Source organism: Antechinus flavipes, chromosome 4 (genome assembly GCF_016432865.1).
Source record: "Antechinus flavipes isolate AdamAnt ecotype Samford, QLD, Australia chromosome 4, AdamAnt_v2, whole genome shotgun sequence".
NCBI lineage: Eukaryota > Metazoa > Chordata > Mammalia > Dasyuromorphia > Dasyuridae > Antechinus > Antechinus flavipes.
The window spans coordinates 337,903,192-337,927,358 of NC_067401.1; the positions used below are offsets into that span (position 1 = coordinate 337,903,192).

General features: G+C 37.1%; 2 protein-coding genes across 2 annotated transcripts in view; one reads left to right on the top strand and one right to left on the bottom strand.

Moving 5' to 3' along the window:
• PPIL4 (peptidylprolyl isomerase like 4) overlaps nucleotides 1–1,290 on the bottom strand; it is a 36,406-nt gene extending 35,116 nt beyond the window's left edge. Inside the window, exon 1 of the mRNA XM_051997922.1 lies at nucleotides 1,136–1,290. Coding sequence (XP_051853882.1) covers nucleotides 1,136–1,205 — 70 coding nt within the window. The 5' untranslated portion in view covers nucleotides 1,206–1,290. The remainder of the gene's footprint in view (nucleotides 1–1,135) is intronic.
• Nucleotides 1,291–8,590: 7,300 nt separating this feature from the next.
• The window catches only part of GINM1 (glycosylated integral membrane protein 1), a 38,686-nt gene continuing 23,109 nt past the window's right edge, over nucleotides 8,591–24,167 (top strand). The window contains exons 1-3 of the mRNA XM_051997924.1: nucleotides 8,591–9,558; nucleotides 16,942–17,001; nucleotides 17,179–17,275. Coding sequence (XP_051853884.1) covers nucleotides 9,442–9,558; nucleotides 16,942–17,001; nucleotides 17,179–17,275 — 274 coding nt within the window. The 5' untranslated portion in view covers nucleotides 8,591–9,441. The remainder of the gene's footprint in view (nucleotides 9,559–16,941; nucleotides 17,002–17,178; nucleotides 17,276–24,167) is intronic.

Consider the following 24,167-nt stretch of genomic DNA (forward strand, 5'->3'; position numbering starts at 1 on the left):
TAAATGTCAGTTATTATTAAACACCAGATGCGTAAGGGAGTGCACTCCAAAGATGGACAAAGATATGCACAAATGCAGAGGCTAAAATAGGTAGGATGAGTACAAAAAGCTAATATTCAAGTGTAGCTGGAAATTAAAATGCAATAAAAGTATGCAATATGAAATTGTGATCTGAGAGTCAAGGAGGATGGCAGGAGAAAGTTTGTATTGTCTGCCTCGGTGAGATTTATTCTGGTAGTTGTGCTTGGAAAGATAAGATAAGGATACTAATGAAACAGCTATTATGAGAGATAGAGGCAGGTTTTCTCAGAATATCCCAGGGCCTACCCCTACCTCTGTTCAGTCCTTTAGACTTCCCTTTATTTATCAGGGATATACCTAGGAAGAAACTCCATCAAACACAAGTTGCCTCTTCTTTAGAACTTACAGTGGAAGAGACAAGTTGCTTCTCCTTTGCAACTTATTGTGGAAGAGACTAATAAATGACTCCGAGAGGTGAAATAAGAAATCCAGGATCACACAGCAAGACTCGAACCCCAGTTTTCCTGGCTCAGCACCCCACTCTCTATCCTTAGCTGCTTTTCTTTTAGCACATCCACCCTCTGCCTTGTTCCTTGTTTTGGGATCAAATAGAACCAACCTCCTGCCACAAGACTAGACCATAGCTAACTGCGTCCCGGCGCATTTCACAAGCCCAGCAGCGAACACGATGTCCTATTAAAAGGAGAATTATCTCAGAAGTTCCAGCGTGAGAGCCACCTGCAGCCGTGCAGATTGCAACCCACTTCTGATTTCGCTCGTCATCTCCTGAAGAGTTGCCGGAATTTTAGAGGCCACAGCCACAAAACTACAACCGGATGCAAGATCTTCCGGACCCCAAACTCAACACCCGCCCCAAGGCTATCTCCAAAACACACTCCCGGAGTAAGATACCAACGTCCTCCTCCTCCTCCTCTGCTGTGCTCCCTGAAACTTTCTTGAACAAGATGCTCCTGGACGAAAAGGGGTTGCGGAGAGACGACCGTCGGCTCCAAATCCTGATCCCGTTCTACTTCCCATCATCCAGGTACCAGTCAGGGACAGAGAGCTAGGACAGGCAGCTAAAGGGCGGGGGACCATCGACGCAACTACGTACCCCGCGGTCGCTCCTCAGTGTACAGATCGATAACAATGTCGCCCAGAGTGGTCTCCAACAACACCGCCATGACGTTCACAACGCCTCCGCGTCCGAGACCCTCTCAAACACCAGCAGCTCTTCCGCTCTGGCGATTCTTCAGCGCGGCGCCTCGATGTGACGTCACCGCCAGAGCGACGCCGTAGCAGAGAGTCATGGCTTTGGCCAGGACGTGACGGAGGAGCGTCACTATAGTGACGCCTCGGCTTCACTCCCAAGACCACGCCTCCTTTCTTCCCGCCCTATTGGTTTTGACTACCATGAAAAGAAGGACTGCAATCCCTTTCCTCCTTTTTCTTTGGGATGTAGGCTTAGTGGGGGAGAGGGATAGTAGTTGGATAACAGTTGCTATGTCTAGTTTGATCATTTTCTAGATATCGTCCCAAACGGTTTTCCGTAAAGATTGACCGTATCCACAACTCCACCCATAGGGCATTAGTGTTTCCCACAGTCCCTTCAACATTTGTCATTTTCCTCTTTTGTCATATTTGCCAGTCTGAAAGGTGTGAGTTGTTTTAATGGTTATTTTTTCTAATTATGGTGCATTTTTTAATGTGAATTTTTTTTTTTTGATAGCTTGGGTTTCTTCTTTTAAAAACTCATCAGTTGGAGCAGCTAGGAGGCGCAGTGGATAGAGCACCAGTCCTGAAATCAGAAGGACCTGAGTTCCAATGTGATCTCAGACACATTTCCTAGCTGTGTGACCCTGGGCAAGTCACTTAACCCCAATTGCCTCTGGGGAAAAAAAAACCTCATCAATTCATATCCTTTGACCATTTTTAGATTGGAGAATGGCAAAGGAGAAGTGTTGGGTGTAGAAGTTATTGATATACATATTTATCTCTCACCTCAAGACCCTCTCTTCCCAATTTATCAATTTCTTCTACCATTGTATAGTAGAAGGTATCTTGGCAAATTGTTACCATTGTCTCAGTCCCTTCAAGCTTCCCTTTATCAGGCCTATAAAACTAAGAAGAAACTCCATCAAACACAAATTACCTCTCCTTTGCAACTTTTAGGGGAAGAGAGTTATAAAGGACTCTTGAGAGGTGAAATGAAAAACTCAGGGTCACACAGTAAGACTTAAAAACTTGGGTTTTCCTAGCTCTGCACCCCACTCTCGATCGTTTAACTGCTTTTCTTTGAGCACACCCACCCTCTGTCTTGTTTCTTGTTCTGGGGCCAAATAGAACCTCCTGCCATAAGACATCTGGTTTCCAGATAAACCCATGCATTTCACAAGCCTAGCAGCAAACATGACATCCTATTAACAGGAGGACCATTATCTGCCCATTATCACTTGACCTTAGTCACACAGGAGAATGGTCATACCCTTGATCTTGCCATCATTATCACGACCTCCATAATCCAGAAGTCTGAAATTCCTCATTCCATAATCTCCTATCCTTCCAACTCTCCCTTTGCCTTACTCCTAAACTCCTCCTAAACTCATTCTGTCATCATCATGATACCCAGAAATTATTTTCCCCACTTTTCTTCTGGCTTCACATTATTCTTTCTCTTCCAAAACTTAACCCTAAGATCAAGTCGTTTAACCTTACCTAACCTGTTTTTCTTCTAATTTTAGTTGCACTGGTTTTCTTTGAGAAAAAAAACTTTAAATCAGAATTGTCGATTTTATTTTCTGTAATCCTCTCCCTTATTTGGCCATAAACTAACTCTTCCCTTATCCATATATCTGAAAGGTAATTTTTTCCCCGGCTTTCTTAATTTGTTTATGATGTTACCCTTTATATCCAATTAGAATTTACCTTGATATATGATATGAATTGTTAGTTTACCCTTAGTTTGTTCCAGACTTCACTCCAGTTTTTTTAGTCATTAGTAATGATGCAATAATATTATATTCATAAAACACAATTTATTCAGCCTCTTCCCAATTGTCTGTTACTCTAAGACATCTCTTTGAATTCTAGGTTTTTTTCTCTTTTCCCTTTACTCTTCTACCCTCCTTTCCCCTTCAGAATCAGGAAATTTGTTTTTCTTGTAGTTATTCTCCCTCTAAGGTAATCACATCCTATCCCTCAAAGCAGCAAAGTGATGAAGTGAAGAGTGTTAATAAGATCTGAGTTCAGATTCTGTGCCTCAAACATTAGCTAGATGACCCTAAACAATCTCTTCCAGCTTCAGTTTCCTTTTATTTAAAATCAAGAATGATTTTACATTGTAAAGTTGAGTATAATCCTACAGGGGAAAGGGAAACCTTTTTACCAATAGAGGACATTAAGAAACTCTTGATTAAAAACAGCACAAAACTTATATTGGCACTATGACTATGAAACTTGTGTTGGCACTAGGACTATAGAACCCTGTGAAAGAGCTATGATTTATCAGAATGTCAAGGTATGCCCTTTGGCAACTCCAGCCATACTCAATTCTCTTCTAAGGGAATCTAAACCACAAAGTACTGATTAGTCAGAAAAACTGGGAGAAAAAGTAGAATCTAACATAAAAGAATTGTAATGATTCCTTATATGCTATTGTACAAGTTTGAGTATTTTCTTTATAAGTCCATATGTAATATGCACATTCTACCTCTTTGTCTCATAATTCAAGCTCATAATTCAACCTCTTTTGTCTAATAATTCAAACTAGCTAGTTTTTCCCTCACCGGGGTCAGTAACTAGTAGTCCCAGTTCCACTTAACTAATATCAATTAGCTTTTACAAAGGGATATATACTTCAAAGATAAAAGGACAAATATACAAATATTCTCTATCACCACCACTTTAGAGATACTTTCTCCCTTTTTACTCTCTGGTCTATGGGGGAAGTAGGTTAATGACTTAGTTTGGTTCCTTCATAGCTTTGGTTCTACCACGGTCATAACCAAAAGCAAGTTCTCTGCAGGATGAGCACTTGCCTCAGTTAACACTAGGCTGGTGTCCTGAAGGTCACTCAGGGCTGCAATGCTCTGGCATTAACACACTGGAACAGTGGAATGCCTAGAGTACCTTCTGGATCTTTTGAATTCACAATGTCAAAGGATCCAAATGTCCTTCACCTCAAAGGGAAAAGAACGATTTCAGATGATAAGGAATAAGGATTTTTCACTAAGTTTTATGGCCTTAAAGGGGGAAAGGCTCCATAGTGTTCCCTCTAAAAGTATTATCTCTTTCCAGCTATGTGAAGGAAGTTGCTGATTGAAGAGAAGAGATCTTGCTGAAATGATTCAAGCCTTTTTCAAGATGCCTTCAGTTCAGCTACATAGACATTGGAAAAAAAAATCATCTCCCAACTATGTGATTACAGATAAGAACCAGGTACAGAATCTCTGTGCATGTTCTAGCCTCTTTAAGGAACTTCCTTTCCAGCCATCATAACTCTCCCAGAAGCAGATCTTCCAACTTCTCTAGATAGGTACATTGGCTAACTAAGCTGATGGGGTCAACACATGTGCCAAGCCCAGTTACATATATTTTTTGTGGACTGCAGTAAAGATTATTCTGTACCTTATATACTTTTGTCACCTTAGATTTCCCAGAGTTAGCTGTAGCTTGGAATAATAAGCTAAAAGCAAATTTATCTTTAATGATCATCTTTGAGTCTAAATGTGACTTATATGAGCTCTTGTTACACATTTGCAGTTTGTTTCAAATTTGAAATTGCAAAGATTCTTCTTCAATAGAGCAATAACTTATTTTTAAGCTAAAAAAAGAAATTAAAGATAGACCTCAATCCTTCAATTAGTTCATTAAGCACAAAGTACTTATTATATGACATGTACTTTAGTAGACACTGAAGATAGCAAGACCAAAAAGGAAAGAGGTCCTTACTTCAAAGAGTTTATCTACTATTTAGGGTTAAATAATACATATATTCGAAATACATACAAAGCAAATACAAAGTAATTTATAAAGACATGGAAAGGACACAACAACTAGGGGGACCAGGAGAGACCTTCAATGGAAGACATAAGCTGACCTTGAAGGGATTCTAAGAGATATAGAGGAGAATTAGTTTGTGCAGAGACACAAAGATAGGAGGTAAGAAGTGGAATGTATATGAGGAGCAAACAAATAAACCAGTTTGAATAGAGCTGCAGAGGGCATGAGTAATGAGAAGTCCATCTAGAAAGAGGCTGGAATCAGATTCTTCTCTTGTTGTTGTTGGATTCTTTTTTAAAAATAGTATTTTATTTTTCCAAACACATACAAACATAGTTTTCAACATTAACCTTTGCAAAAACCTTGTATTCCAAATTTTTCTCCCTTTCTCCTTATCATCTCCCTAGACAGCAAGCAATCTGATATAAATTAAACATGTGCAATTCTTCTAAACACATTTCCGTATTCATCATGCTACACAAGAAAAATCTAATCAAAAGGGGAAAAAAACTCAAAAAATTAAAATAAATAAATAAACAACAAAAAGATTAAAATACTATACTTTGATCCATATTCAATCTCCATAAATCTCTCTCTCTCTCTCTCTCTCTCTCTCTCTCTCTCTCTCTCTCTCTCTCTCTCTCTCTCTCTCTTTCCATTACAAATCTATTGTAATTTCTTTGAATCACCTCATTGTAGAAAAAAACCAAGTCCATCACAGTTGATCATCACATAATCTTATTGTGGCTGTATACAATGATTCTATGGAATCACATTTTTAACAACTAACTTTGTTCACCTAGGTGCTTCTCAGTAATCCACTCTGAAAAATAATCAAATTTTGAAGCAGGTGGTTTTTTAAAAGTTAACTTCTATTTTCATAATGATTCATCTTCTCTTACTCCTACCTTCCAATGAAAAAGCAAGAAAAATAAAATCCTTGTTTATATGTATAGTCAAGCAAAACATTCCTGCATTGGTCATGTCCAAAATAAACAAACACATACACACAAACACCCACCCACATGCACACACACATATCTCAAACTGCACTCTGAATCCATCACCTATTTCATGATGAGTGCTCTGGATTTGTAGTTGGTCACTGCATTGATCAAAGCTCTTTTAAGTCACTATTGTTACTTTACATTAGTTCATTTGTCTTCTGAGGTTTCTCATCTGGATATCCCCTCAGTTTCCAATTCTTTGATATCACAAAAGAGTTGCTTTTTGTACTTATTTATCCTTTTTCTCTTTTTTTGATCTCTTTGAAATATTATTGCTGGGTCAGAGACTTTAATAGCCCCCAGAGTTCCAAATTGCTTTTTAGACCTGATCACAAATCCACCAACAGTGAATTAATATACCTGTTATAATCTGTTATAACATTCACATCTCTACCAATAGTAAATTCTTGTACCTATGTCCCACTGTCTGAAGATCAGAGGTGTAACATTTTAGAACTCCCCCAGGGTTCTCTCATGCCTTTAAGGGTATTAGAGTATCTGCCAGGGATCCTCAAACATTTTAAATAGGGAGCCAGTTCACTATCCCTCAGATTGTTGGAGGGCCAGAATATAATAAAAACAAAAACTTTTGTTTTGTGGGCCTTTAAATAAAGAAACTTCATAGCCCTCTGGGTGAGGGGGATAATCATCCCGTGGGCTGTAGTTTGAGGACCCCTGACAGACTGTCTGCAAATGGTTCCAGTCCTCACCAATGGGATGTAGTCCCCTGCATCCCAATTTCTTAACCACTAGTAGTCTAATTATTTTACTCAGAAATATTTACTTCAGAAGGTATTATCACAAATATACAAACTTATACTCCCCACCATGGCGGAGGGGGGGCATAATTCCCAATCCTTCTGTTACTTCACTCTGGAAAGGATATGGGAATTAGATTCATAGCTTAGCTTGGTTCCTATACGGCACAGTTCTATTCCAAGTCTAAAACCCTTGAAGATCCCTGATTTCTCTGGGCTAGACTTCCTTGCTAGGCTGGCTGCACTGTTTCACCCAGAATCCTCACTTCAAGGTCAACCGTGGATCCTGTTCCTGGATCTTGTGGGACCAAGGCTACCTAGAAATATTTTGGATCATAGGGATGAGATCCTGGATGTGGTTGGCAGAGAAAGAGTGAAATATGCATGGAACTGCTCACTGGGGCGGGCAGGGAAAGGCACTGATAGGAATCATGATCCCACTCTCTGGGAAAGTCGTGGGTCTTGTGTCCAGCCAAGAAATTAAATTATGCTGAACCAATGAGGTTAAATTTCCCCTATAAATCTGTCCACAGCTCATGCTATCTTTGCCGAATCCCTCTTGGAATTATGGCTCCACAAAGCACTTTGCCTCAGTGTCTTTCCCTTCACCTATCCCCTGTGTCACTTCGTGTTTCTCCTCTCACCCTACCTTTCCTTAAGGTGTCTCTCCTCGGATTCTCCCCCACCATGCCTCCCTACTATGGCTCACGGTGTCTTTCTTCTTATAGCTAACTAATTCTTTTGGGGTGCTAAATTCCTGTAGGGATTTAGTCTGCCAGCTAAGCATGCTCCAACCTCATGGGGTATTCCCTTTCTCCAGGTTAATTGTGGGTTCCACTAGGGAGCTTGTCTTTTCCATCAACAATTTTTAACCCCCTTTCCTAGTTAACTATATGCTCTCCCAACTCTATTTCATATTTGCCATTCCTGGCATCTATTGTATTTCTTTATTTTGTCTGTAACCTCTTCTTCTAAATAAACCTACCTTTTGCCAAAAAGAATGGCCATTGTGAATTCTTCACATGACCAAATCCCAACATTTGGTGCTCTCCTGAATCACATCATTTGGTCTCCTAAACCACCATATCAATAGTACCTGCACTGTGAATGAACTGCAATCTTTACATTCTCAATACAGCCCTGTCATGAACAACATTTCTCCAGGTATTTAGATCTGTATTTGTGTAAGAATGTTCTATGAATGTTGCATTCATAGAATTCCTAAGAGTGTTTTAACAGATTCAAAGTATTTTATACTATTTGTGGTAATTTTAAATATTTTAAATTAAAATTTCTTTTCTCTGTCTCTTCCTGATGGGTTTTGTTATACTGTATATACTGATATACACTGATGGTTTCTGTAGATTTATTTTATGCAATTGTGTTGACATTTTTGTTTCAATTAATTTTTTAGTTGATTGCATAAGGATCTCTAATATCTGCAACTACAAAAAATAAAAAGTGATCATTTTGATTCCTCATTGCTTATGCTGATTCTCTCAATTTTTTCCTTGTCTTATTTTCATAGCTAGCATTTCTAGTCTATATTAAATAGTAATGGTGATAAAGATCTCTAGTTGGTCTACCTTAAAAAGAGTGACTGAGTTTTAGATAAAACTCTACTTATCAAAAGAAAAGTCCACTTATTCTCTAGTTGGTCCACCTTAAATACAGTGACTGAGTTTTAGATAAACTACTTATCAAAAGAAAAGTCCACTTATTCTCTAGTTGGTCCACCTTAAACACAGTGACTGAGTTATAGATAAACTCTACTTATCAAAAGAAAAATCTACTTATTCCGATGTTTTCTAAGGTTTTATTTTTTTTAACAGAAATAATAGATCGTATCAAAAGTTTTTAATCAAAATCAAATTCTATTAAACAATTTTGGTTGATGAGTTATGTTTATAGTTTTCCTAATAACCAACAAGCTCTGAATTCCTTGCATAAATCCAACGTGGTCATAGTATGTCATAATCATTTCTGACATAATGTTGCAGTCTCTGCTTTTTAAGATTTTCAAAGTTTAAAAAAGTTTTATTTAAAATTTTTAATCAACACTCATTAGGGATACTGTTCTATAGTTTTCTTTCTGTTATGACTTTATGGCTGAGATTTCAAGACTATATTTGAATCATAAAGAGAATTTGGTTGTATTTCATATTTCCTGTTGTTGGGTTTCTCTTTTCGTTTGTGTAGTATTAGAATTAATATTTCTTTCTAAGTTTAATAGAATTTATGAAGCCGTTTTTAAAGGTAGTGCCACCAATAAACACCTTCTCAATGACTTAGAAGAGAACATCTTTTAAGTCAGTTTTCTCGGTGAAATCTTGCACTCAGCATTAACCAGCAACACTTAATTCTTGTCAATGGAAAATCGTATTCTCACAAAGTATTTCTAATTTTTTCTATTAGTATTTCACCTCAATTTTGGAACACTCATTTCAAATAAACATATCCTTGCTACGTGGAGGTCTCTATTTCCGAAGGCTGGAAATATTTATTATTTCACAAAATCTCTTGGTAAAGGGTGCAAGTAGCAAGAGCCAGGGTCTTCCTCCCGCTGGCTCGGCGGGGCCGCTCCTCTCCGCCCAGCTCCTAAGGCTGCCTGGCTCCTCCTCCCTCCTTCACTGCTGCCTGCTCCGTCTACCAAGATGGAGCCGCCGTCCGCTCCTCTGCCCCTGCTTCTGCTCCTGTTCCCCTTGCTCCAAGTTCCCGGGCGGCCGTTCGTCGGCGCGACGGAGACGCAGCCGGCCGCTTCTCTCAGCCAGGTAGCGAGCGGGAGCGGCCCTGGGGCTGGAGTCCCGGTGCGGGGAAGCGCGGGGGACATTCCGGGAGCCATCCTCCGGGCACACCGGGAGGTGACGGGCTCCACCGGGGCTCCTGAGTGAGGAGCCCGTGCCCTGAGTGCTGGGGGGAGGCGGGGCAGGAGAGGAGGAGGAGCGGAGTCCGAGGCTTCCGAGCAGCCCCTGCTTGGGGGAGGGGGTAAGTGGGCAAAAGCAAGGGCAAGGGCGAGGGCAAGGGCAAGAGGTGAAGGGTGTAGGGAGCTAGAGCAATCGAGGAAGCGAGAAGGAAGATATGCAAAAAAGGGACTATTTCCGTTTGGCTAAGTTTTGCACTGTTAACCTGTTGCGCTCTGGTTTCCTTTCACTTCATACTCCAGAAGGGATTTCCTACCTTTGAGCGTAAAATAAATCTCCAGTCACTGTATTTCATAATGGTGCTTCCTGTGGGCAGGGCTGAGATGTTTGTTTTTGGAGGGTTGAGTGTTTATCAAGTTAGGAAAGCCAGAAGTTGCCTTATTAGAGCATTCCGCCACTTGGCAATTTCTTTTCTAGCTAGGGAAAGAGATAAAATTATAAAGGATCTCACCCATATTGCATTCCCACTTCAGGAAAACAGTTGGAAAATGATGAAAATCCCAACTTATGCTTTCCCTAACAAGGTTTGCTTACTTCCTTTTGCCAAATCAGATTTTTAAAAAACATTAAGTCATGAAGCTTAAGCCCACTTTCTAATGCCTGATTGGAATGAGGATGGTCGGGATAAGAAAGGAAGATTTTGAAATGGAAAACATCATCCTAATGAACTTTTTTAGGGCAGGTCTTGCCAGCAGGCAAAACCTAAAGAAATAGGTGTGTCTGAAACTGGTAAACATAAATTTAGTAGTTGACATAGTACAGAGTACCTGCTCTTAATCATTTTGACTTTTATGTTAGTGATATGACATTATTTATCAATCTGTGGTATGAAGAAAACAATAGAGACAGTCTTGTTTCAGTTGTGCTGGGACATTCCAGGAAGTCACCATACAGAATGATTAGAAACATTTGTGTCTGCTAACATCATTTGAGATAATTTCATTTTGACTGCTGGTTTTAAGTCCACAATGCTCGGAGCTCTTGAGATTTCATCATTTCTGGTTATTGCAAGATCTCCACACCTCCCTCTCTTCCCCTTCCTGCCTTTCTCCCCCCCTCATTTTAGAAAAGTTCAGATATAGACTTGAAATTACATTTCTTGATGCCCAGATGGTGAATCAGACTGCTGGGAACTAAGTAATTTGTATGCTCTAGGATTTGTGATGTCACTATAATTAAATCTTTTGAAATTGAAAAGGGGAGGGGAAGGTATCACATTTTTAAAGAGTACATGGTGGTGTTCACAGATATATTGGATTGTCCATGAACTCTGGCTGTAGTCATAGAAGTTATGGGGCAGTGTTCTATTTGCTTAGAGATGGCACTTAAAGAAATGTACCTTTAACTTTAAAAATAATTAGATCATTAGAGGGGAGACAGTTGAAAGAAATCTAACTTCATTTACACATGTTCCTCATAATTTGTGTAATTGTAATGCCATTTTTCCTTTGAAGTATTCTTGCATTTGGTCTGGATTCATTGCATTGAGAAAATAGAGAACAGCACTGAAAATAAATAAGGAAGAACAGCATGTAAGAGATCACGTAGTCCCATATTTTCATTTTATGAAGAAAATGAAGGCGGCAGAATTAAATAGCTTAGCCAAAGCTAAAAGACAATGAAAGAATAAAACAATATTCAATTTCAAATCTCCAAACTCCACATCCAGTGTTTTCCACCATGCCCATTGCCAAGAGAACAAGAATGCAGAGGAAAGGATTTCTGCTGAGGTGACCCCAAATGTGGGCTCCCACCAGATTTCTAATCATTCAGGCCTAAGGCTCTAATGAGAGCAAGTGGTTTTAGAAGGGAAAAGGGCAGACACTGGGTAGCTAAAAGAGATGGGAAACAACTCAAGGTGAGAACAGGTCCAAAAGGTGAGCACTGGGAGTTACCAAGTAGGTCCTAAGGAAGTTACAATCTAGTGGCAGAAGCAACATGCAAACAACTATGTACCAAGTAAACTTTATACTGGAGAAGGAAATGGCAAACTAGTCCACTATCTTTGCCAAGGAAATCCCATGAACAGTACGGTCCACAGAGACATGAAAAATTGAACTCAACTAAACAGACTGTAAAGAAGATGAAAAGGAAATAATGGAGGGAATGTTATTGAATTAAAAGGGTTTGGGAAAGGCTTCTATAGAAGATGGGATTTTAGTTGAGGCTTGAAGCCAAGGAGATCATAGTAATCAAAGTGGAGAGTGTTCTTGACAGAGTAAAGAGGCAGAGAAGATGCCAGAAACTGAGAGATATAGAATTTGTTGGTGAAATAGGCTTGTGTCACTTTTTAAAAATATTTTTATTGAGGTTTTTTATTTTCAAAAGATATGCAAGGATAATTTTTTTTCAATATTGACCCTTGAAAAACCTTGTATTCCAATTTTTCTCTCCACCCTCTCCCCCAGATGGCATGCAATCCAATATATGTTAAACATGATAAAAAAAAAATGTTAAATCCAATATAGGCATACATATATGTACAATTATCTTGCCGCTATGTCACTTACTTACAGAATTACATGGTGTGGAGTAAGGTGTAGGAAGACTGGAAAGGTAGAAAAGAGCTAGGTCATGAATGGTTTTGAATTTCAGGCAGAGAATTTATTATTTTGTCCTGGATGTGATAGGGAACCACTGACGTTCATTGAATCAAGGGAGGATAACATGGTTGGGGAAATTGAAAACAAATGAAAAGGTATGGATAACAGAGGTAATGATATATTAGCATGGAATGGGACCTCTTAATTGAAGAGGACTTAGCTTTGATGAGGAGTAAGGTTGCTTCGAAGTAAATCCTAAGAGATGATGAATTAGGAGAAAGCAGCAGAAGGCATTTTAATTATAAAAGATGAGGAAGAGGGAAGAAAAAGAAATTCTCATAGAATAACTTTAATTTTTAAATTTTGGGGGGGTAAAATATGAGACAAAATTCTCAGCTGAGAGACTTTGGGGAAGGAGAACCATGAGAGCCACTGTGGAGAGTGGAATAGTGAGTTGATAAAGAAGTGCAGCAATTGTTTTTTGCCTTTTTTTTTTTTTAATCCCTAAGGCTTAGCACAGTACTTGGCACATAGTAGGTACTTAATAAATATTTACTGATTGGTTGATTGGATCTAAGAGGCAGAGTAGTGTAGTTAACAAGAAGTCTAGAAATTTGATTCTGATCTGCTTTGCCACTAACTTCTATGCCAATTTAACCTTTCTGGGTTTCAGTTTCCCTATCTGTAAAATCAGAGTTTGAGCTAGCTGATCAGGTTAAAAGGTGGGAAGAATTTTGGATTAGGACCTGAGTTCCCATCCTGGCTCTTCTGATTAACGACTTGTGTAACTTTAGATGCTTTGTAAGCCTTAAAGTACTATATCAGTACCAGCTATAAATACTAGTTATCTTTTTGTATCTCAGTTTCCTCAACTGCAAAATGAGGTGAGTTAGACTAGATGATCTAGAAAGTCCATTACATCTCCAAATTTATGACTCAGTGCTTCCTAAAAGGTCTCTTCTGGTCCTAAAAACTGTGATACTGGAGGTGAGCTTCTAATTCCTGGCTCACATTTCTGAGCTTTCAGTTAACACTGAAAAATACTTAACATAAAAACTTGATTTTAGCATAAGCACAAAGCTATGGGAAAAAAATGAATTCTTTTTGCCTTTGTTTTCTTTTACAGCACGACTATACTTATATTTTGCATGATTGTACATGTATAACCTATATCAAATTGCTCACCTCATGAAGAGGGACAAGGAAGGAGAGAGTGAATTGAGAACTCAAAATTTAAAAAAAAAAATTAAAATTGTTTTTCCATGTAATTGGGGGAAAATAATAAAATGTTATTTTTTAAAAGGAGGTTCAAACTATAACTTGCCAAAGTTAGTTATATTGGGTAAAGTTACTAGTCCCCAGGGCAGAAGTGCAGGGAGGGGAAGGGATACACAATTTATGGTTCGTACCTAGATTCATTTAAGAGGCTTAAGTTTGGGTAAGTAGATGAACAGCTGGCTTCAGGTTTTAATAATCAAAGATCACATTCCACCATTATTATGTGCTGTGTGCCCCTAGACAAATCACTTAACCTATCCATGTCCCTGGACAAATCATTTGATCTTTCCCTGATCCAGGCATCTCTCTTAAAGTTACTGATCTGCACTACTTATTAATGAGGGAAATTCTTCACTTTGAATTCCTTATACTCATTAAATTGTAGGTCCCCTTGGAAAAAAGTTTAAGAAAAAGCAATTCTGATTAAAAGCCTGACATGGAAATAAACATATCCAAATCTGACATCCAAGTGAATTATTATTACTTTCCTTCTTAGAGAGAGCAGTCTGGTTCTAACCTGCAAGTCATCAAGTAATCATTACAAACATTCTTTTTAAAAACATTTTTTAAAATAATAGCTTTTTATTTTCAAAATACATGCAAAGATTGTTTTCAACATTCACCTTGCAAAACTTTGTGTTTTCTGTCTCTTCCCCCTCCCATTCTTCCCTAGACAGCAAGTAATCCAATATAGGTTAAACATATATAATTCTTCTAAACACATTTCCACATTTTTGCTGCATAAGAAAAATTAGATCAAAAAGGAAAAAAGATGAGAAAAAAAAGCAAGCAAGGCCTTCTCTAAAATACAGCCTAAATTTGAACTAGTTCTGGGACTGACCAGGCTTATTTCTGAAATCCCTTTCAGAAATCCCCTGTTCATCAAGGCAAAAATAAAAGGGAAGAGTTTGGGGAAGAAATGCTGCTTCTGTTTTGGCAAGAAAACTGACGATTTGTTGCAGAAAATAGCCTTTCTATATAGTCATTCTGTACATTCTGTACATTCAATCTGTACACTATTTTTCCTACTACAATGTTTGCTGCTATTAAAAAATAATTAAGAAAATGTCAGTGCTGCAGACAGTTCTTCAGAACTTTAAATTACAGACCAAAGCCTGTTAAACAATGAATTGCAACCCCATATGGGGTCACCTAACTGAATGTGAGAATCATGAAATTATGATTTATTATCAGTAAATGTTTGATTTATACACTTATTTTATATGCCTATATACCCAGAATCATGTAAAAATCTCTCAGGCAAAAAGGGGTTGCAGGTAAAAAAAAGTTTAAGAAGCCCTGTTATAGGTAACTAGTAAATCAATCAATTTGCCAACAAATATTTTTTAAGGCTTTCTAAGTGCCAGTCAATATATTTACTAAGTGCCAGTCAGCCAGTTAGTATGTATTTATGAAGTTCCTACAATATACCAAGCAGTGTGCTAATCAGTGGGAATGCAAAGAAGGGCAATCAATCCCTGCTTTCAAAGTTCTCAGTCTAATTGGGAGACAACATGGCAAACAACTATGATCAAACAAGAGAGACACAAGACAAATTGGAGCTAATCATCAGAGGGAAGGCACAAAAATTAAGAGGGGTCAGAAAAGGCTTCCTTTCCAGAAGGTGGGATTTTAGATGACATTTGAAGGAGGCCAGGAGATAGAGGTAAGAAGGAGTAAAATTCTAGGCATGGGGTCAGCCAGTTAAAGTGAAAAGTTAAAAACTGTTCATAGAACAGTAAGGGGATCAGTGATGCTGCATTAGAGTATAAAATATAACAAAACTGGAAAGGTAAGCAGGAGCCAGATGTGAAGAGCTTTGAACATCTAACAAGATTTTATATTTGATACATTGTTGGTAGAACTGTAAATGGATCCAGCTATTCTGAAGAGCAATGTGGAACTATGCACAAAAAGTTATCAAACTGTGCATACCCTTTGATGCAGCAGTTTTACTACTGGGCTTATATCCCAAAGAGATCTTAAAGAAGGGAAAGGGACCCACATGTGCCAAAATGTTTGTGGCAGCCCTGTTTGTAGTGGCTAGAAACTGGAAAATGAATAGATGCCCATCAATTGGAGAATGGTTGGGTAAATTGTGGAATATGAATATTATGGAATATTATTGTTCAATAAAAAACAGTCAGCAGGATGATTTCAAAGAGGCCTGGAGAGACTTACATGAATTGATGCTAAGTGAAATGAGCAGAACCAGGAGATCATTGTACACAGCAACAAGATTATGTGATGCTCTGATGGACATGGCTCTGTTTAACAATGCAATGATTGATGCCAGTTCCAGTACATTTGTGATGGAGAGAGCCATCTGCACCCAGAGAGAGGACTGGGAACTGAGTGTGGATCACAACAAAGTATTTTCACTCTTTTTGTTGTTGTTTGCTTGCTTTTTGTTTTCTTATTTACTTTCCTTTTTGATCTGATTTTTCTTGTGCAGCAAGAGAATTGTATAATTATGTTAACACATATTGGATTTAATGTATTTTAACATGTATAACATAAAAAAAAAGACTTTATATTTGATCCTGAGAGTGATAGGAAATGATTGGAGCCTATTGGGTACCGATTGATATAATCAGATCTTTTCTTTAAGAAGATCACTTTGGCAACTGAATAGAAGACGGCCTGGAGTAAGGAGAGACCTGTGGCAGCCAAACCTACCATCAGGCTATATTTTAAAAGTCCAAATATGAGATAATGAGGGTCTGTATCAGAGTGATGTCAGTGTCACAGTAGAGAAAGAGACATATATGAGAACTATTACTAAGGAAATTGACAGGCCTTTAGCAATAGATTGGATATGAAGGGAGTGGGGATGGGGTGATACTGAAATATCCAGAATGTCATCTAGGTTTTAAGTCTGAGTGACTGGGAAATCATTTGCATAGAAATGTCAGCTGAACCCAGGAAAGCTGATGACATCACAGAGTGAGATGTTATAGTTGAGAGAGAGAAAAAAAAAGAGAGTCCAGGACAGGATGTTGGGAGCTATCCACTTTTAGTGGATTGGATGAAGATCCAACAAAGGAGCCTAAAATGGAGTAGCCAGATAGATTGGAGGAAGACCAAGAAAAAGTCAGAAATTATATTTAGATTTTTAAAAGTGAGTGAGAAGAAAGGATTTGCAGGAACCTTGTATAGACAGCTTTCTTAAGGAGTTTAGCTGAGAAAGGGAAGATACAGAATGGTATCTAGTGGAGTAGGAAGATTACAAGAGGGCTTTTTAAGGATATAAAGGGATATAGATCTGTTTGAAAGTATTTACAAACTATATCTAAAGACAAATACAGAATCAGGGTTTCCCATACCTGGAGAGTTATAGGTCCAAATTTGGGGCAGATTTTTCCAAACTCTCTTTTACCTGTCACTATAATAATGTCATTGTAATTTGCAGGACAATATCAAAATTAATGTAACTACCCTGGAAGATGATGGGGAACTCCATGAGAAACAGGTTTGTCCTCCTTTTTATATTTTTTAATATAATTTTCTATTTGTCTGACTTAAATATACTTGTTTCTCTGTAATTTAGTCTTTTGATCTCAATTTATACTTAGTTCTCGTTTTTTTAAATAAAATTTTTGACATCAATAAACCATTGGCATTCATGCAAACTTTGTTTTATTTTAAGGTTTTTCTTAATATTATTTATGAGAATGGGCAAATATATGTAACTGACTTCCCCCTAAAGAATGGAGTAACCCGAATAAGGGGTGAGGCCTTCATAGGTGAGTACCACTAGATTATTTCCACAGTGGTTCTGTTTTAATAATTCAAAAGAAAGAAAGTACTCCTGGATTTATGTTTTTCAGTGCAAATTAATATGTTATTATAGGGATTAATAGTATCTATAGTTGTTTTCAGCTTTAGTTCTTCATCTTTGGTGCTGGTCTCTTGACATGAGGGTCTTGCATTTGAAGTTGGATTTTTTGGAGCTATATCTAAGGTAATATATATAACATCACTGTAACGACCGCACTCGTACTCAGGACACCCCAGAATCAGCCGGAGTCAGGATAAGCAATCTTTATTCTTGGTCCCCAGACTCAGGATTGAACAGGATGGAAGCAGAATCTCCACGACCATCTTCCCTTGTCTACTGCCGAGAGTGTGTCTCTGGCTAGCTTTACTCCACTCCCTAGTCCCTCCTATAATCCTCTATACACTAATCATTGAGCCAGTACAGATAGTGGAAAGGACCATTTTCCAAGCATATGCCCATAGAGTATTGTCCAATCAGAAGTTAGCCTCAAGCGTTCGCAGTCTGGGCAGTCCTGGCAGTCCCGGCAGTCCCAGCAATCCCAATTTCAATGCCGATTTCAATGCATCTTTCCAGCCCTCTACACATCACTTTAGTGATATTACTACTAGTAATAAAATAGCAATATCCTCATATCACTTGAAAAAGTAGAAGGAATTACCTATTTCCCAAGTCTTTAATAGCTTCCATTCTTATCCACAGTATTTTTCTTTTTAGCCTCTTTCATTTTCTTTTTTTATAGTATTTTATTTTAGCAAATACATACAAAGCTATTTTTCACCATTCACCTTTGCAAAACCTAATGTTTCAAAATTTTCTCCCTCATTTCCCCTCTTCTTCCTCCCTTATACAACAAGCAATCTAATGGAGATTAAACATATGCAATTCTCTAAACATATTTCTATATTCATTATATTGTGTATTATATCAAAATGGGGAAAAAATACAACAAAAAACAACAAAAAAACAAATAACAAAAAAAGATGAAAACACTATGCTTTGATCTACATTCCATCTCCATAATTCTCTCTCTGGATGTGAAGGGCACTTTCCATCACAAGTCTATTGAAATTACCTTGAATCACCTCATTGTTGAAGAGAGCTAAGTTCATCACAGTTGATCATTGCATAATCTTTTTGTTGATGTGTCCAGTGTTCTCTTGGTTCTGCTTACTTCACTTAGCATCAATTCATATAAGTCTTTCTATAGCCTCTTTCAATTTTTACACAGCTAGTACAAATCTTAGAATTTAGACTCGGGTCTAACTAACCCTGAAGTCATTCTCTATCCATTAAGCTACTACAATATCTAATTACCAAAAGCAATCATATGCCTTGTAATACTAATAATTTTTTTAAAAAATCATTACTCCTATCATAAAATTTCAGAAAGAGATTTGTTTTTCATGACACTACTTAATTAGGGAAACATCTTTAATTTAGAGTAGAAGTCAGATTTCCTGACTAGATAGAAATTAAAATTGGAGTCTTGAAAATCATTACTTGCTTATACCACAGTTTAAGCAAAATAATATACCTTGTGAATTCTTTCAGATATTGACTATGGGAAAAAGAATGCTTTCTACTCCTTTCTCACTTCTGTACTAAAAATAATAATAATATAATTTACCTGTGACACCATGAAATTACTTTGTATTATTTCACATATATTAACATATTGATTACATGTTACAAAGATTCTTTTTTCCTCAATTTTTTTTCCTGATACATATAAAGATGATTTCAATATTGATTTTTTAGTAAGACTTTATCTTCCAAATTTTTCTCCTTCCCCTCCCCTGATTTCCTCATTCCCCAAGTTAGCAAGTAATCATTACAGACATTCTTTTTAAAAACATTTTTTAAATAATAGCTTTTTATTTTCAAAATATATGCAAAAATAGTTTTCAACATTCACCCTTGCAAAACCTTGTGTTCTCTCTCCTTTCCCTTTCCCATCCTCCCCTAGACAGCAAGTAATCCAATATAGGTTAAACATACATAATTCTTCTAAACATATTTCCACATTTTTATTGCACAAGAAAAATTATATCAAAAAGGGGAAAAATGAAAAAGGGAAAGAAAAACAAGCAAACAACAACAAAAATAGTGAAAATACTATGTTGTGATTCATATTCAATATCCATAGTTTTCTCTCTGGACTCTCTATCACAAGTCTGTTGGAATTAGCCCATCACATAGATTCTTAACCTGGGATCCATGAACTTATTTTTAAAACTATTTTGATAATTGCATTTTAAAATAATTGAGTTCATTTATAATCTCCTGTATTTTATTTGGTATATTTTAAAACTTTATTTGGAGGAGGGCTTAGTAGGCTTTGCCAGAAGGCCAAAGAGTGACCAAAAAAAGCTTTAAGAACTCCTACCCTAGTACACTAAAAGTTGGTTGAAGGTTTTTGATTCATCTTTAGTATCTACTACAGTCTTATACAAAGTAGGTATTTCATAATTTTTTAAAAAACTTGAATCAATTGGCTGACCTTGCATAGGATAGTACGTTAGATTTGCAAACCAGAACACCTGAGTTCAAATACTGACTCTTCCATTTACTACCTTTCCGACCTTGGGCAATCATTTTAACCTCTGAAACTTATTAAAACATCTGTAAAATGAATTGGACCAAATGATATCTGGTCCCTCAAGCTCTAAATTTGCAATGTGATTCATTAATAATGTAGAAAAAGTTTACATACCTTATCTTCCTATCTTGAATGTAGACCTCCATTTGGCAACAAACTGTTAACCAAACTTTAAAGGTTTTTTTTTTAATTATTATTTTTGTTCAGTATCACACTTCCTTTGGGAGTCTGTTGTTTTCATTATGGATAATTTCTAAGACTAAAAATTTTCCTCCAGCTATAAACTACAAACTCATGTCACCTCGATTCTTTAAAAAAAATTTTTTTCTTAATTGGAAAGTAGTATAGCAGAAATTAGGCAATTACCCACATCTAACACCCACACCAAACTAAGGTCAAAATGGGTTCATGATTTGGACATAAAGAGTGATATTATAAGAAAATTAGAAGAACAAAAGAAAGATAGTCCACCTCTCAGATTTGTGGAGAAGGAAGGAATTTATGGCCAAAGAATAAGAATACATAATGAAATGCAAAATAGATTATTTTGATTATATTAAATTTAAAAATTTTTTGTCCAAACAAAACCATTGCACACAGGATTAGAAGGGAAGCAGAAAACTGGGGGAAAATTTACATTCAAGGATTCTGATAAAGACCTCATTTCTAAAATATATGAGAATTGATTCAAATTTATAAGAATTCAATCCATTCTCCAAATGATAAATGGTCAAAGAATATGAATAGACAATTTTCAGATGAAATTGAAACTATTTGTAATCATGTGAAAAGATGCTCCAAATCACTATTGATCAGAGAAATGCAAATTAAGACAATTCTGAGATACCACTACACACCTGTCAGATTGGCTAGAGTGACAGGGAAAGATAATGGAGGGGATGTGGGAAAACTGGGACATTGATGCATTGTTGGTAGAATTGTGAACAGATCCAACCATTCTGGAGAACAATTTGGAATTATGTTCAAAAAGTTATCAAACTGTGCATACCCTTTGATCCAGCAGCGTTTCTATTGGGCTTATATCCCAAAGAGATCCTAAAGGAGGGAAAGGGACCTGTATGTGCAAAAATGTTTGTGGCAGGTCTCTTTGTAGTGGCCAGAAACTGAAAACTGAGTGGGTGCCCATCAATTGGAGAATGGCTGAATAAGTTATGGTATATGAACGTTATGGAATATTATTGTTCTGTAAGAAACAATCAGCAGGATGATTTCAGAGAGGCCTGGAGAGACTTACATGAACTGATACTGAGTGAAATGAACAGAACCAGGAGAACATCATAGACAGCAACAGCAAGATTATACAATAATCAATTCTGATAAACATGACTCTTTTCGACAATGAGATGATTCAGGCCAGTTCCAATAGTCTTGTGATGAAGAGAGCCATCTACACCTAGAGAGAGAGGACAGTGGAAACTGAGGGTAGATCACAACATAGTATTTTCACTCTTTCTGTTGTTGTTTGCTTGCATTTTGTTTTCTTTCTCCTTATTTTTCCTTTTTGATCTGATTTTTCTTGTGCAGCAAGATAATTGTGAAAATATGTATAGAAGAATTGCATATGTTTAACCTATATTGGATTACTTGCTATCTAGGGGACGGGAGTGGGGAAAAGGGAGAGAGAAAAAATTTGTAACACAAGGTTTTGCAAGAGTGAATGCTGAACAGGAGAACTGTTCGGTTCTGCAAATATGTATTGTATCTAGGATATACTGCAACATATTTAACATATATAGGACTGCTTGCCATCTTGGGGGGGGGTAGAGGTAGGGAGGGGAAAAAACGAAACATAAACGAGTGCAAGGGATAATGTTGTAAAAAAATTACCCTGGCATGGATTCTGTCAATACAAAGTTATTAAATAAAATTAAATTAAAATTAAAAGTTGTAAAAAAAAAAAAAAAAAAAAGAGTGAATGCTGAGGGGCAGCTAGGTAGTGCAGTGGATAGAACACCAGCCCTGAAGTCAGGATGACCTGAGTTCAAATCTGGTCTCAGACACATAATACTTCCTAGCTATGTGACCCTGGGCAAGTCACTTGACCCCAGTTACCTCAGCAAAAAGAGAGAGAGAGAGAGAGAGAGAGAGAGAAGAGAGAGAGAGAGAGAGAGAGAGAGAAAGAGAGAGTGAATGTTGAAAACCATCTTTGTGTATATTTTGAAAATAAAAAGATTATTCAATTTTTTTTCCTTTTTACCATTACCTTTTTGTACTGCCATCTTTTCTCCTCTAATCTTTATTCCCTGCTTTTTATCATTCCCTTATTCTTTAGTTACCTGCAATGTGGTTTCTTTCTAGACCACACTGTATTGGAACTGATTTCTGGAAAGTTATTAATACTCTCCTAATGGCCTGATCCAATTACCTTTTCCTCTTCAATTACTACATTTCACACTCCTGACCTTGCATTCTCTTTCCTTCTTGGCTTCTATAACACTGTTTTCTTCTGGTTGTTCTAGCTCTTTGGCCACTCCTTCATTGACTTACCTGTTCCTTTACCCTTCCCCTCCAATTTGGATATCTTCCAAGGTAATGTCATTGACTTTCTTTCTCCCCTCACTATTTTCTCCTTTGGAAACCTTATGCACATTCATGACTTCCATTATTGCCTCTATGTATTCTTTATTTCTTTCCATGTACTCTATTATCCAATGGCATTTTGTCCCTCTTGCTGTTCTTTGCACATGACACACCATCTCTATCTCTTGAATCTGTGCCTTTTCAGTGAATTTTTTCCTGCCTGCAATGTTTTCCTTCCTCATCTCTGCTTCTTGGCTTCTATCAATACTCATTTAAAATCCTACTTTCTCCAAGAAAGCTTTCCCAGTCTCTCTTAATGCTAGTGTCTTCCTCTGAGATCACCTTCCCTCTACTTTGTATGACTCTTATATGCATAATTATTTGCCTGTTATCTCCCTTGTTAGAATGTAAGCTCCTTGAAGGCAAGCATTGTCAATACCTTTTTAGGTATCCCCAGTGCTTACTTAGCACAGTTTTTGGAACATATTCAGCACTTATTAAATACAGGTTGACTTGACTTGGTACAATCAACTATCAAGTCTTTTCTATTTTTTCCCTTAAAGTCTTTCATTGCTAATTACCCATTCAATATTTCCATCTAGATTTTGTTTTAAACTCTATGTATTCAAAGTTGAACTTACCTTCTTTCTGCTAAAACTTGCTTTTCTCAATTTCCCTATTTCTTTTGATAACACTATCATTCTACTAGTCATCCAACCTTGAAACATCAGTATAATCTTTGATACCTTCTTCAGTTCAGTACCCACATCCAATCAATTGGTAAGTCTTGCCCCTTCTACTCTTCATGATCTCTATGATTTTTTTTTTCCTTTTTTCTACTTTTAATGCTGTGACCCAGCTCAAGTCTTCTTTACCTCTCAATTGTTCTGTTATAATAAGTATCTAATTGATTGCTGTGAAACCATTCTTTTTCTATTTCCGGTCCAGTTTTTACATGGCTGCCTCAGTAATTTTTCTTATGGCCAGGTCTGATCTATAGCTTCTCTTCTAAAAACCCATGGTTACCCAGTATTGTCTATAGAATAAAACATGTATTCCTTAAACTCATATTTAAGGTTCTCTATATTTTGGCTTCAATTTAGCTTGCCATTCATATTTCATATTGCTTTCCTCTATATACATTATATTCCATTCAAACTGGTTACCACAGTTTTATCCTGCCCCTTTAAAACTCACACATGCTATATTCTTCACCTGAAGGTTGGTGATGCTAACTATCACATTTCTTGGCTACTGAAATAGAAACTTCACTTTTTTATAATCTAATTTAGAGGTCTCCTCCTTCTCAATTCCATCTTCCAAGCAAAAGTAGTTCCTCTGTCTTGAAATTATTTATAGCTCTCTGTGTAAACTTCTCTTAGGGACTTAATCTTATTCTATCACATTATACTTATTTTTATGCATGTACTTTCCATCCTAGTTTATAAGTTCTGTCAGGAAAAAGGCCAGTCTGTTTTTTGTCCTATATGGAAGGCACTTAATAAATATTGGATTGGGGAAAAAGAGGAATGTTATAAAGTTTAGTCTAATACATATGTAGCATAAACTTTTACTTTTTCTCTTTCAACCCATACTCACACTGGTAGTTTTGTGGTTCCTTGGGAAGGCTATACCACATGTCTACAGTTCAAAACTCTCAGGGCTCTATGAGTAACTTTGGTGTATGTTTGTGATGGGGGGGAGAGGGAGGAGCAGG